The sequence below is a fragment of the Pogona vitticeps genome, chromosome 2 (genome assembly GCF_051106095.1).
Source record: "Pogona vitticeps strain Pit_001003342236 chromosome 2, PviZW2.1, whole genome shotgun sequence".
Classification (NCBI taxonomy): Eukaryota; Metazoa; Chordata; class Lepidosauria; order Squamata; family Agamidae; genus Pogona; species Pogona vitticeps.
Genome location: NC_135784.1, coordinates 81,783,513 through 81,798,562, shown reverse-complemented (window position 1 = coordinate 81,798,562; position 15,050 = coordinate 81,783,513). Strand labels below are relative to the sequence as shown.

Sequence of the window (15,050 nt, the reverse complement as noted above, 5' to 3'; positions counted from 1 at the left end):
GTGTGGCTGAGGAGGCCAATTTGAGAGTGACAATCCCTTCCACACTAAAGACAAATACAATCTGTTCCCTGTCCAGCTCCCTGATTTTGCTGCTTTTGTGACTTCCTCTTTGCCTCGGCCTGCTGGACAAGGGTCTCTTCAAATTGGGAGAGGCCGTGATGCAATGCCTGCCTCCAGGCTGAACACTCAGATGTCAGGGTTTCCCATCTCTTGAGGTCCATTCCTAAGGCCTTCAGATCCCACTTGAAGATGTCCTTATATCACAGCTGTGGTCTCCCTCTGGGGGGATTTCCCTGCACTAATTCTCCATACAGATCTTTTGGAATCTGACCATCAGCCATTCTCACAGCATGCCCAAGCCAATGTAGACGTCGCTGTTTCAGTAATATATATATGCTAAAAATTCCAGCTCGTTCTAGGTGCATAATTGCTAGGATTTCTAACTGGAGAACTACAGGTGTGAATGAAAAGACAGATATTTTCCTCAATTCCATGCCCTTAAAGAGCAGTTGATGTAGTAAAAGCTTGGACAGGATGTTGAGCAAGGCTATAGAGTAGCTATTTCGCATCCAGGACCACACTGCTGCTGTTACGTGCCGTCAAGTCACCTCTGACACATGACAACCCTTTGAATGAGTGATCTCCAAACGTGCTGTCTTCAACTGCTCTGCTAAGCTCTTGTAAACTCAAACCTGTGCATTCCTTTAGGGAGTCAATCCATCTCATATTTGGCCTTCCTCCTTTTCCAGCATTGTTACCTTTTCTAGAAAATCCAGAGAACCCTGCCTTCTCATGATGTGCTCCAAGTAGGACAGCCTCAGCATCAACATTTTTGGCTCCAGATATAATCCAGGCTTCATTTGATTTAGGAACCACATGTTGCTCTTTCTGGCAGTCCAGGGTAGCCACAAAGCTCTCATCCAGCACCACAATTCAAATTAATCAATTTTTTTTTGGTGCAGGAACACATAGCCATTGCATATTCATGAATATTTCTTGAGCCATGAGGGTCAGAAGTTTATATATAAAGGAATGATACAATTCTGTACATTCAGGAGGCCTGAAGTCATATTAGACTAGATTATTCTTCACGTATTTCACTTTAGACTAAGGGTTGCAGAGGTATGTGGAATTTAAAGTGAGAATGGTGTTGTAATTGTGGAATGGGGGACTTACGATCCTTCAGATGTTGCTGGGCCACAACTCACATTATTTATAGCTGTTTATTTATTTATTTACAATATTTATATGCCACTTTTCTCCTAAATGGTCAAAGGTGGCTTACAGTGTTAAAAGAAATAAAGTTAAAAGCTAAAATAATAAATTATTACAACATTAAATAAGAATTAAAGAGATATGATATTAAAACTCATAAATATCAATATTAAATGCAACAGAATATTAAATGCAAAACAACAAAATACAGTAACCTCTTTCAAAATTCCCCTTGGTCAACCAGGCATATCTTGCTCCTCGCCTTCTGTCATAACGTATTTGTCAAAGAAGTCACTAGGATAATGTCCTTTACATCATTGATCCCCAACCTTGGGCCTCCAGATGTTCTTGGCCTTTCACTCCCAGAAATCCTGGCCAGCAGAGGTGGTGGTGAAGGCTTCTGGGAGTTGTAGTCCAAGAACATCTGGAGGCCCAAGGTTGGGGACCACTGCTTTACATCACAGTTGTCTCAGGTACTCACCACACAGCTCTATGGCACAGTAATCAAACGGAATGTTATGATTCATGGTGTAGCACCAGGGCCCATGGCTGTCATTGTCAGGATTGCGGCAATAATTCTCTTCAAGATGCACAGTAGGGAACATGGTAGGAAAGACCCTAAGAAGAAGAAAAGCCAAGGGTGCCTTCTGCCCATTATGAATTAATTGTCCACCAACTTCCTACTATACCTTTCAGACCTATCGGGGAAAATTCTTTTTCTTGCAATGTAGATGCACCATCAATGGGAATGAGTTGGGCGTGTGTAAGTATTTCCTTGGCTGAGTATTGAATTTTGCAAAGATCCAAAACAGCACTGTTTTGTTGCTAGGAAGATGCAAATATTCCACAGCTAGCAAGTGTATGATGATGAGCAACATAATCCCCCTCTTTGTTATGTTAATTTTGTACATGTAATTTTATTTCTTTAGAGGCTCCAAACTTCCTCACAATGCCACTCAAGAACAGGAGCATTTCCTTTCCATTATTCAAAGTTTTAACTTATATTCTCAGGTCAGCACCTCAACATTCTGCAGTCCATTTTTTAAATTTTTAATTGAATTATTTGGAGGCCATATACACTCCCTTCTCCAATGGCACTAGACATTAGGTCCCATTTAACTGAGTAGTTAGGGACGTGGTGATGGTGCAGGCTAAACCACAAAGCCTTTGGGCTGCAAGGTCAAAAGATCAGCAGTTCAAATCCACACAATGGAATGAGCTCCCATCACTTATCCCAGCTCCTGCCAACCTAGCACTTCAAATGCATGTAAAAAATGCAAATAGATAAATAGGTGCCACCTCAGTGGGAAGGTAACAGCATTCCGTGTCTAGTCAGGCTGGCCATGTGACCATGGAAACTGTCTACAGACAAAACACTGGCTCTACAGCTTGGAATCAGGGATGAGCACTGCCCCCTAGAGTTGGACATGAATGGACAATTTGTCAAGGGGAACCTTTACCTTTTTAAGTCAGTAGCTATGTCTCCACATCACAAGACTACACTTTATTTTACCTTTGTTTTCTACCCTGCAACCCAATTTTCTTGGGGATTCTTCTAACCTCAGTGAAGCCACAACATTACACAGTATTTGCGTCACCTTGCTATTCTTAAGAATATCTAGGTTTTTTTTCTTTCTTGTGTGGATGTCTGGTAGCACTGGGAGGCAAATGTGCAAGCTACAACCCCAAAAGATCATAACCTTACAACAGGGCTTTGCCATACAGCATTAGGACCCTCCCGGTTTCCTCTCCTAGTAAAAGAGTCTGTCCTCCAGGAAAGTGCTATGCTGGCACTTTTCATTTATCTTACCTTGGCTGTCAGACCTGACTAAGGATTGATGATAATTTTTTTTAAAAAAAAATGTTTTTGAGAACTTTCCAAAAATTCATAAATATCTTTATGAAAGTAATGAAAATACCTTGAGCTTAAAAAAAATAAAATTAACATGAGAGAAAGCTATGCGTACACCCACAAGCCAAGATGAAAAAACTAGTTCTTGGCCTGTTTCAATGATTTGGCTTCAGTTTTGCTCATCCCTCACCCCTATTACCCATATACAGTAGCTTCAAAACATAGGAAGGAAAAAAATCCCTCTCCCAACAGACAACCCATCACATACACACTCACTGGGGTTTGTGAGGGTACTGCTCGTTCCATCTCTGGCAGGTGATTCCCTTCCTGGTCTTGCTAACGGTGCCTATATATTCTTCTCCATTTCCACGGTAACAGTCTGTGGGGACAAAATTACTCACTTTATACAGTGGTTTGGTATGGATTGCCAGCAAATATTGCACCCTGAGTCTCCTGAGACCCCCCCAAACCCCCTCTGTGACCCTCACACTCACCTCCATGACCCCCCTACTTGGCTCCCGTTGCCATGTTGCCTTCCAGGCCTACACAGGCAGTGGGCCTGGAAGGGAAGCTGACTAGGCTTGACCCCTGTGATCCCCCACCCTCTCCATGACCCCCCAAAGTGATGATCCTCCATGCTCCCCCTACTCCTGTGTCATGCTGCCTTCCAGGTCTGTGCAAAAAAGTGTGTTGCTCAAAGTGTGCTGCTTATATACTGCCCCATAGCACTTAAAGCACTCTCTGGGCAGTTTATACGTTAATTACACAACAAAGAGCAAGGCTGGAAGGGAAGCTGAGTAGACCTGATGCCAGTGCCCTTCCTCCCATGCCCCCCACCCACCATCTGCTCCTGCCACTACCCTGCCTTTGAGGTCTGCACAGACAGGTGGGCCTGGAAGGGAAGCTGAGTAGACCTGATGCCAGTGCCTCTCCTCCCATGCCCCCCCCATCTGCCCCTGCCACTACCTTGCCTTCGAGGTCTGCACAGACAGGTGGGCCTGGAAGGGAAGCTGAGCAGGCCTTATTCCCCCCCATGACCTTCTGCCTCCTCCATCACCTCCACCCTATGACCCCTCCACACCCCTCCATGAACCCTTCCTGCCTGCTCCTGAGACTTCCCTTCCCATGTGACCCACTGCCTCTGCAGGCCCGGCTGTCACCTGGGCTGCAGGTGAATGGTGGAAGCAGCAGTCCCTTGGCTCCTGGAAGGGAAGCCTGGCCTCTGAAGATGGCCACCCCCCCCCCCAAGGAGAAGGTAAGAGCTCCCTGAGACCTCCCTCCTCTTCCATGCCCATCCCCCACTTGTTCCTGCCACCATGCTGCCTTCCAAGCCTGTGCAGACAGCAGGCCTAGAAGGGAAACCAAGCAGGCCCATGTGCCATGCATGGGTAGGGTTGCCAGATGTCAGGCAAAAGGAGGACATGTCCTAATTTTTAGCCTAATGTCCTCCATCAGGCAGGCAAAGATAAAAACCTTTAAAATGTCAGGCTTTTGTATATTTTATGTTATAATTTTGGATGGGAGGGGGAGAGGTTGAAGGACCCCCTTCCCCCTGGCTTTCCCCGCCCCTAGCTGCCCACCCACCCCTGGTATTTTGAAAAAAAAGCCTCCATTGAATTTATTTTTAATTTTTAACATGACTGTTATTGTTCGGTTCACTAAGAGACATTTATTGGCAGCTATTGTAATAAAATTGTATTGATTGTGGGTTTAATCTGGAATGATTCAAATGAAACATTCAATATCTCCCCCTTTGTCCTCCTTTTTGTGTTTCTATGTCCTCCTTTTAGTACCCATGTATCTGGCAACCCTATGCATGGGTGAATGCAGCAGGCCGGCTCCAAGAATGGAAGTCTGGCCTGTTGCCTTTGAAGGTGGTGGTGGTGGTGGTGGAGGCAGCAGCAAGTGGAGCAGGGCGGGGCCAGGCCCATAGGGGTTGGGCAAGGCAGCTCAGACAAATGGGCCTGGGTCACGAGTCTCCATCCCTGATCCTAGCAAAGGAAAAGGGCGGGAAGTTCAAAAATGGTGCTGGGGAAGTCTTCAGAGGCTTGCCCAGCATCATTGGAGGACTGCTGGGGGACCTCTGAAAGTGGCAATCCTGGTTGCAGGGGACCCCTGTCAGTCCTCCAATGGTGCGTCCCCAGCTCCCTACCTGGTAAATGACTTTTTAAAAAAATTCCCATAGGAACGCATTAATTAAATTTCAATGCATTCCTAAGGGAAAAAAGTCCTCGTAAGATGGGAAAACATACCTTGCAAGATCTTCATCTTGTAGGGCACCAAAAAACTCACAAGACACTTTAGTCTTGCGTCAGGTTGCCAGATGTCAGGCAAAAGGAGGACATGTCCTACTTTTTAGCCTAATGTCCTCCATCAGGCAGGCAAAGATAAAAACCTTTAAAATGTCAGGCTTTTGTATATTTTATGTTATAATTTTGGATGGGAGGGGGAGAGGTGGAAGGACCCCCTTCCCCCTGGCTTTCCCTGTCCTCACCTGCCCACCCACCCCCGGTATTTTGAAAAAAAAGCCTCCATTGAATTTATTTTTAATTTTTAACATGACTGTTTCTTGGTCGGTTCACTAAGAGACATTTATTGGCAGCTATTGTAATAAAATTGTATTGATTGTGGGTTTAATCTGGAATGATTCAAATGAGATATTCAATATGTTCTCCTTTGTCCTCCTTTTTGTCTTTCTATGTCCTCCTTTTAGTACCTATGCATCTGGCAACCCTCGTCTTGCGAGTTTTTCATTGCCCAAGGCATTCATCTTGCGAGGTACCACTGTAACCATTTTCAAAGGCAGAGAAGTCTCCGTTTCTGGCTTTTTTATAAATGGCAACAATCTAAACATGACTGAATGTTTGGCCCTGCCAATTAAATTACTATCCTGGCCAAACAGACATTAAAAAGTGTTTCTATTTTTGGTTTTAAAATATATTTTTTAAAAATAGAGAATAAATATTTAGAATCTCACTCATTTAAGCTGTGAAATTACTGTTTGTTGCTTGGTGGCTGGGGATGGTCTGCCTCAATGTCAGTAGAGCTTGGGTGCCTCTTCCACCCTTCTTGTCACTATTCAATTACTTGATAATTAAGAAAAAACTCTGAAGATGCTAGGTGTCATCTAGTCCCTTCTCACATGTGTGATTGTACTAGTTACTGACTTTACCAAAATGTCCTATCATTAAAACCTCTTCTCAGATCTTTAAATTCCAATTTCATAACACCAGGAAAAAAGTCAAGTTTATAAATGTGGGATATTCTGCTTCTGTACCAATAATTCAAAGCTGCCCGCATTGCCAGCAGGAAAAAAGATGCCATAAGTCAGAATTGATTTGATGGCATATGAGTATTTTTATTATTAGAATCCTGAAGCACAGCCATATACATGGCTCCCTCTTTTGCTGTAGATTCTACTCACGTTAACATACAGGAAACCATGCGGTCCTCTGTCCCTCCTTCCACCTCTCAAATATACTGTATAGGATCGCACACAAATGCCTGTTCTAATGGTGTATGTATGCCTGTGTAGAGAGAACTCTATAGGCATATACTACTAATTACTTACAGTAAGTATCAGACTATCTGTATCTATAGGTATCGAGTTGCAAGTAGTCAGAGCGCTACCATTAGGCCTTCAGCTTCCAGTGAAAGAGGAAAATAAGGAATTAGTGCTGGAAGATTCCCACTAAATCCCAGCAGAAGGCAGCATCAGCCCATCCAGCTCTTACCTTCTGCTTCCACATTATCAGCACAGCGCTTGATCTGGAAGCAATAAGCCCTGCGCGTGTTGGGGAAGGTTGTGAAACACCAGGGGGCCTCAGAGCCATCAGGGTTCCGGCAGTAATTCTCCCTCAGGTCCCTAGAGGACAGAAGACCAGGTTTCAGCAAGAGCCCCACCAGCCTAATTCCATGGAAGCACCACCGAGTTTTAAAGACCTCCTGAAATCATGTCTCTGGAGCAGCAACAGAGTTCAGCTTCTTCTGACAGGTGCTCTATAAGGCATATAAGGTATAAGAAAGATTTCTTTGCAAATTAGATGAGTTTGCTATATAATTGTTTATCATGAATTAAGCATACACTTTGTTTGCTTTCTGATTTTGTGGACAGAAATTCAGAGGTGACTGCGCCTCTGAAATGAGAACCTGCTTTCATCATCTAATAATGCTCTAAGCCTAAGTCATACAGTGGACCCTTGACTTACAGACTTTTCGAGTTACAGACTTTTCGAGTTACAGACTTCTCTGGCCACAAAATTTAGATTCGACTTGCAGCCAGAGAATCGACTTACAGACCAGAAAAAAACCAAAATGGAACAAAAATAGAATAAAAACTGCCAGTTATGGGATTAATCGGTTTTCAATGCATTGTAGGTCAATGGAGACTTGACCTACAGACTTTTCGACTTGCAGCCACCGTTCCAATACGGATTAATTCCATAAGTAGAGGGTCCACTGTAATATGCTCAGCAACACTGAGCAGAGAAAAACCTTCCAACCCAATAGGAGATATTTTCATGGCACACAGCATCACCCTTGTGCCAATCCTACTTCCACGTATAAACACATATACACACAAACACACCTCCTGTGCTTACTTGCATTCATATTTCTGAGGCAAATAATGATGGCGATGAGGTATCTGAGAGTCCCAGCGTTGGCAGGGGATGCCCGTTGAAGTGACATTCACCTCACCTCGATAGTCCTCCCCTTTCATCCGGAAGCAGCTAGTTGTACTGGACAGCTGTCGTCGTTTCTCTGCTTTTAAGGATGTGGAAAAATCCACACAAATAAAATCACAACTATATCACTAAAGCAAAACAGTATGCAACAAAGTAGTATAATTAACAGCTTATTATTCCTCAAATGCATTTTAAAATAGTGTTATATTCATTCAGGTTTGGGGAAGCAGCTCAAGTCTAAAAAATGATTTTGTGTATATATGTTTACATTCTGTTTCCTTTCTAAAAATGAATTGCACTGAAAAATTGATTTTTGACCTGTTACAGCAGTGAGCAAAGAAAACATTATATATATGTCTCCAACAGTAAAACTTTACCACTGCAAAAGAGAGATTTTTGTGCATCATCAGTCCAAGAGGAAGACGACAGAAATCAGTATTATAGAGTCATGGAGTTCAAAGGGACCAATAAGGCCATTGATATGGTAGCGCATGTTGGTTTGAAAATACAGTATATTGAATATTTTTCATCAGATGGCTGTAAACTTTCTGAATCTTCTCATGGTTGAGTCCTCAAATATGTTAAGGACCATTGGGCCTTGGGTTCCAAAGAAATTCTCAAATACCCCTTGGCACTTTACCAAGAGATAAAACTGTCATTGTCAAAACTCATCTGGGGATCAAAACAAGTTCTGTTTTGGACAGGACTGGCATTACAAGAGAAGGTTGTTGCCCACCTACTGAATCCCACACCCTAACAAAAGGATGCCCTACCACCCTCTACAGCAGGGGTGGGCAACATGTGACCTGGGGATGGCATAGGAACCTCCACCAGCCATCTTTGCAGAGGGAAGACAGATGTAACCAGAGGTTCAACTACTGCCCAGAGCCCACTGGTTCTGCAGTTTCCACAAGGTGTGCATTCTCAACACACTATGTCTCCCAGCAGAATCCCTGGGCAGTGGCACAAACAGTAGCAGCAGGTTTGTTAGTGATAAGAGCAGAAGGATACAGCCCCCAGTAGATGTGTTTGGGGCTGTTTACCCCAGGGATGTTGCTGTAGAGCTTTCTGACCCTGCTCTATTCCTTACTGCTTTCGTTGCCTTAATCTCTGTAGATGTATTCAAAGAGTAAGAAAGAACATCCAGTCCACACCTATTGAATGAAGCACATTACCCCCAACTTCTCCACTGCTGCACTGAGCATGGTAGAGCAAATGTCCAAAGGCTGAGAGGTTGCTGTACCCAGGCAGACTCTCCATGTGAACCTGAATCCCAATTCATGGGAGTCGCCTCATATGGAGAGGCAACTCAGGTACAAACGCCTTCCCCTCTTCAGTTACATGCCTTGTTCAAAACAATGATAATGGAGGGGGTGAACCAGTGTGCTCCCCTCAATCTGTGTAAACTGGTCATACTTCCTTAATGACTCAACAAGCCTTAGGAGGAGAGAAGGCAACAGCCTCCTTCAATTGGTTGATGTTCTGAACCAGTTTATATAGGTTGTTTCCAATCAGTGAGAGGCCCAGAGGGCATCTTGCCAAGATTGCTATCTTTGAAATAAGAACATATGTTAAAATAGACCAAGCCTCCTGCTGAATGAGATGGAAGACGGGTTGTTGTTGTTGTTGTAGAGAAAAAGCTGCCCAGGCTATCTCTGCACTTTTCATTTTCTGAGCTGCCTGGGGCACTTCTCCCATTTCCCTTCTCCACCTTGTGTCACCTTCACATTTCAAACTAGTCAGGGGAAAGAAGCCCAAAGTTGCTGAACTGCCCTGGCCATAGACTCATAATAGTCATCTCTATTAGTGAGTGGCTAGGCAACATCCAGCTGGCAGGAACTGGCCTACCTCCTGGGTTCTTTTCATCAACTCCCTCTTCAGTGTGACACCATCCTCTCTCCACATTACTGACAACAAAACATCTATATCTCAAGGTGGCTCATGAAACTTCAAGAGGACTTACTGCACTTCCGAATATGGCAATATTCTCGCTCCTTGGCAGGATCCATTGTGTAACACCAAGGACGCTCAGAGTTGTCGGGATTGCGGCAGTAATTGTCGGCAAGGTCTTTGTCAGGGTACCTTTTAAAAGAAACAGAGAGAAAAAGGGAGGAAATACCTACACATCATATCTGTCCTCATTCCTTTCTATAGTGAACCTTTATTTGTATTTGTTCTCTGAGGAAGAAGGCACCTCTCCTTATTTAATATAGGGAAGGAAAGATGTTGACAGAGCATTTTGTCCCTTTATGCCAACCCCCTCCAACCTGCCACTCTTTAATATGTTACCCAAACACTGGAACTCAGTACTTGTTTGGCACGAAGGGATGCCTGTGAGGATGCTGCAGGTCCCAGCGCTGGCACTCCGTGCCAGACTCTGTGTGATCCACAAAGCCCCGATAGTCCTCTCCGTTACATGTCATACATACGGCTGAAAGACAATGACAAGAGTTTTATGATGTGATACGTGGAGTAAGACTCACCCTATACCTTGATGAAAATGATGAGGAGAGAGGGTTTACATGTCCAAACTGTTGAGCACAATTGAACACTGCACAACCCCCGAGTAGGCAGGGTGGACACTGGGCAAAACTGGAGCAGTTGCCAGATGAAGGCACAGGGAAGACACCAAATGACACCAGACACTAGGAAAACTTAAGCGAACTTCAGACAACAGCAGACACACAGACATCAAATTAAACAAGCAGAAACAAGCTAATAAAAGCTAGCACATGTAGAGGTAACAGTATGTTGGACACAAGTAGACAGATTACTCAAGCAGGATATCAATCAAACAAAAAGGCAATAGAATTAGCATCATATCATCCAAACAGATGTGCATGTGCCCTGTAGAAAAAGAGGTTATAGCCACTGCAGGTGGGTGCTGACCCAGAGAACCGTTCCTTCTGCTCCACAGCAAAAGAATAAACTCAGCTATTCCTAAGGAGACATTTCTGGTGACCTACCTTCAGAAGCACAACAAAATTTTGCCTCCCATTACTAGGCAGGTGTTTATCCTACAAAGAGCATTTGACCTATACCTACATGGCAATGCCAGAGCTCAAAAGGAGAGGATAGAGCCTTTCTTGCCCAGCCAGGTAACCTACCTCCATGATTCTGAGTAAGTCTCTCTGCTGTTAAGAGAACAGCAGTCAGAGATCAGGCATTAGGCTAGGCCGTGGAATTAATAAGATACGGACGAGCCTGCAGACGTTTGATCACAATTCTAATCAGCCCTGGCCAATGATCAGGGCTGATGAGATCTGTAGTTCTATAATGTCATGAGAGCGCCTGATTTAAAATTTTAAAAGATGTGGAGAGAGGTGTATTTTAGTTTGAGGACCTCACTAGGTTTGGTTTGGTTTTAATCTACAGTCCCACGTGACCCCGGAAGAAGGGAATGGTAAGCCACTTCTGAGTTTTCTCTAGCTGGAAAACTGTGAAAAGGGTCGCTGTAATTCAGAATGGACTTGATGGCACATAATTATTCATTATTTATATTAGGTTCCAAGGTGCCAAAACATGGGACCCCAGCAGTCTAATTGCTTCAAATGACAACGGGGTTCTTGATGTGTTTGAAACTAGAACTTTACATTATCAGTGCAAACACATATAGGCTAATAACTGTGATCTTATATGCTATTGTATAAGATAGATATTCAGAGCTCCTGGTCAACAGGTGGTCAAGCCAACCTACAAACCATTTTCACATTTCTTGATGCCACAGCTTTGGTACCGGATGGCTGGATCCGTTGTGTAGCACCAGGGTCCTTGCTTATCTTTATCGGGATTCCGGCAGTAATTTTCTTCCAATCCATTCTGCGGCAAAAGAGCAAACCTTATGAAAGAGAGAGAGAGAATAAGAACACAAATTTTGGTGCAAACAAAGTTTTTATTCTGCTCTTCCTTTTCTTTGGGAAACACATAGTATTTATTGGCTGGAATCCTATTTAGTAGTTACACAGGTGTAACTTGACATTATGCCCACGAGTCATGACACATCATGCCAAGGCAAAAGTGCTATCCATGAAGAATTGTCTGCCAGGACATGGCACAATCAGTCGAAACAGGAACTGTGCAATGAATTGGTTGCACAATCAGTTTGTGCAACTTATTGCCAGGGTCAAATGTATAGCGCATTCATGATGACGTAATTTCTGAATGAACAGGATTCTGGCCATTGTTTGAGAGATTTATTTTCAGATTTACAATTTCTCAGGGAGGCTTACAAAGATTCACCTATGATCGTGAGGAAACTTCAGCCGCCACTGTTGACAGATTTTCTTCTTTTCTGTCACTGACTGGGTCCCTCTGTAGTCACTCCCATCTCCCATGATACAATTTCTTACGTAACCTGTGTGAGAGAGAAACACCTGAACACTGTGATGACAAACTCATGCCCAGTGGCACAAGACATCATGACACAATATGTAAATGTGATTTGTGGGACATTATATGCTTTCCCGGGTGAAAAGATACAACCCTTTTCTCTTCTGAGACAGGGATGTGAAGGTGTCAGGATAACTCAGTGGATTAAGTATCTGGCTGTGGAACCAGAGGTATAGAAACTGAATTCCCCACTGTGCCTCAATGATCTATAAGGGTACCTTCCAGCTCTGCAGTTCTAAAATGATGGTGATGGTGGTGATGAAAACGGGGTGGGGAGAGTCAATTAATGGACTCCAGAACACCAAAGAAAAAAATATTGTTCTGTAGTAACTTCATTGTGTCACTAGATGGTATCAAAAGACAATAACAGAAATAAAAGAGACTGCAAGCAATAAGAATAAATTATGTTTATATAACAGAGCTAATAAAAAACAACTGGCAACATACGTTGTTGCCATCTCTGTCTGTTAATTCAGACAAAATAAGTTGCTTTTTATTTTGTTGTTTAGTCGTTAAATCGTGTCCAACTCTTCGTGGCCCCATGGACCAGAGCACGCCATGCCCTCCTGTCTTCCACTGCCTCCCAGAGTTTGGTCATTGACCAAAGCAACTTATTTTGTCTGAATTAACAGACAGAGATGGCACCAACTTATGACAATATTGTTTTCCTCATGTAGTAATTGTCATGAAGGCAATTACTACATAAGGAAGTATGGTATGGACCTAATATAACATAAAACTGAGTATTAGGGGACTATTATGAAAGAAGACAAAATAATATTTCTTGACATATTACAGCCAATTTAATTAGCCTATGGATACTTTATGTTGAAGCACATTTGATAAAGTGAGGCTACTGAGCCTGCTGTCAGAAAGGATATACTGGCAGGTGCTTAGAGACTAGACAATAATGATGAATACCCTGTTTCCCTGAAAATAAGACAGGGTCTTATATTAATTTTTGCTCCAAAAAATGCATTAGGGCATATGAGTATTTTAGGGGGTGTTTTATTATTTTTTCATGTACAACAATCTACATTTATTCAAATACAGTCTTGTCATCTTCTGGTTGCTGCACAATGCTGCACATTGGTGGAGGGTGGGGTTTCACTTAACTAGGGCTTATTTTTGAGGCAGGGCTTTTATTACGAGCATCCTGAAAAATCCTATTAGGGCTTATTTTCAGGTTAGGTCTTATTTTCGGGGAAACAGGATACATAATACAAAGAAATAAACCTCATGCTTTTAACCTCAGTCATTGGCTGAAGAAATAGTATAAATACAGTATAGGCCGTATTGAACAAATACAGTAGAAGACGGAAAGAAATATACACACTTAGAAGTTTCCTGGTGCCTGGCTATTTTTACATCTTAGGTAAGAAAATACTGTTTTCATGCTGTGAGACTTTCTAGATTTTTAAAACCTGGCTTATGAGAATTATGAGGCTAAGGTATCTTGTGTTAACCATTTTGGGTATAATAACAATTTTCTAATTTCTTGAAATCATTTCTCTTCTGTATCTGAAACATAAGTTCATTAAATAAAGACAACATGATAGTAACAGTTCAACAGTTATATAACTTATATTTCTGTCCAAAAGTAGTGTGAAATTTTTATAATGATATCCATGTCAAAGTTTGACTTTTTTATAAATAAAATGTTAACATTATTAAGGGGGGTATAAGAATTGTAACCCTGGGAATGTGAGGTGTGATCATCCAGATGAACATAATTTACATGGCTATCTGATCTCATACTGGAATTAACTTTTAAAAGGGATAAATGTCAGCTGTGACTGACCACAGACTCAGAACTACCAAGGGATTCTTATAGTGCTCTGAGGGGTTTATTTGAGTGTCATACATATGACCACGATGTTCAGAAGTCTCTTCAAGGCAGGGCCCCCCAACCCCCAGTCCATGGCCCGGTGCCAGTCCGTGGGCTTCCTGTAACTGGGCAGTGGAAACAGATCTCCGCCTCCCCGCGTGAGGCTTTACTACACTGAGCGCGGAGGTGCCTCCTCCCGCCAGCACACAGAGCCCGTCTCCCCAGCCGGTCCACAGTCTCGAAAAGGTCGGGGGCTGCTGCTTTAAGGTGCAGTACATTATCTGGGTTCTATACAGATAACTCTGTGGTGCAATGGTTAAACTGCAGCAGTGTAGTAAAGCCTCTGCAAACAACCTGAGTTTGATCCTGATGGATTCAGGTAGCTGGCTCAAGGTTGACCTAGCTTTCCGTACTTCTTGGGTCGCTAAAATGAGCACCCAGCTCATGGGGGAGGGGAGGGAAGGTGTTCCTTGCATTCATTACATCATAAACTACTCAGAGAGTGTTCTAGCATTATGGAATGTTATATAAGTTGAAACGACACCAATAACAAATAAAAACTGTTTGGAGAAGAGAAATGGTTGCTGTGGGAATTATCCACAGGTTTCCCTGCCCTTAAGAGTTTACATATGTAGGACTCAAGGAAGAAGTGATGTGGTAGCCCCAAACCTGACAAAAGAGGGAACACGTGGGTAATCTCTTTGTGTCTCTGCCTGTTATATTACCATGGAACAACATTTTTCTGACTGGTAAAGCAGAACGGTCTTTTTGAAACAGCCACCTAAGCTGGTGGCAGGATGAGACACAAACTTCCTAAAAGACTGCATAATTCTTATATCAAACATAGAACGAGATGCTCAGCTCAGAAGTGAACAAAGTAGTTTGTTGTTAAGAGTTCAAAGATGCACACAACAGAAAAAACACAATGTCATTGAATGGACTCATAACACTCCACTATGTTAATCTGAAGACATGGGCTGAACTCCCTCCTCAGACATGCACGATTCTCTCCACAACAAACAGACAGCTGAAGATTCTTCATAACCAGTGTACCTCTAAGGATCTGCCTGAGGTCTGGTCT

General features: G+C 43.0%; 1 protein-coding gene across 2 annotated transcripts in view; it reads right to left on the bottom strand.

Annotated features, from left to right (window-relative positions):
- MST1 (macrophage stimulating 1) overlaps window positions 1–15,050 on the bottom strand; it is a 30,873-nt gene that overhangs the window by 10,765 nt on the left and 5,058 nt on the right. The window contains exons 4-11 of one of the 2 annotated variants that reach the window (XM_020789167.3): window positions 11,992–12,106; window positions 11,454–11,590; window positions 10,063–10,183; window positions 9,716–9,834; window positions 7,669–7,831; window positions 6,802–6,932; window positions 3,344–3,446; window positions 1,697–1,833 (exon numbers count right to left, since the gene is read on the bottom strand). In XM_020789167.3, coding sequence (XP_020644826.3) covers window positions 1,697–1,833; window positions 3,344–3,446; window positions 6,802–6,932; window positions 7,669–7,831; window positions 9,716–9,834; window positions 10,063–10,183; window positions 11,454–11,590; window positions 11,992–12,106 — 1,026 coding nt within the window. The remainder of the gene's footprint in view (window positions 1–1,696; window positions 1,834–3,343; window positions 3,447–6,801; window positions 6,933–7,668; window positions 7,832–9,715; window positions 9,835–10,062; window positions 10,184–11,453; window positions 11,591–11,991; window positions 12,107–15,050) is intronic. The other variant, XM_072989826.2, reaches the window with a different exon arrangement.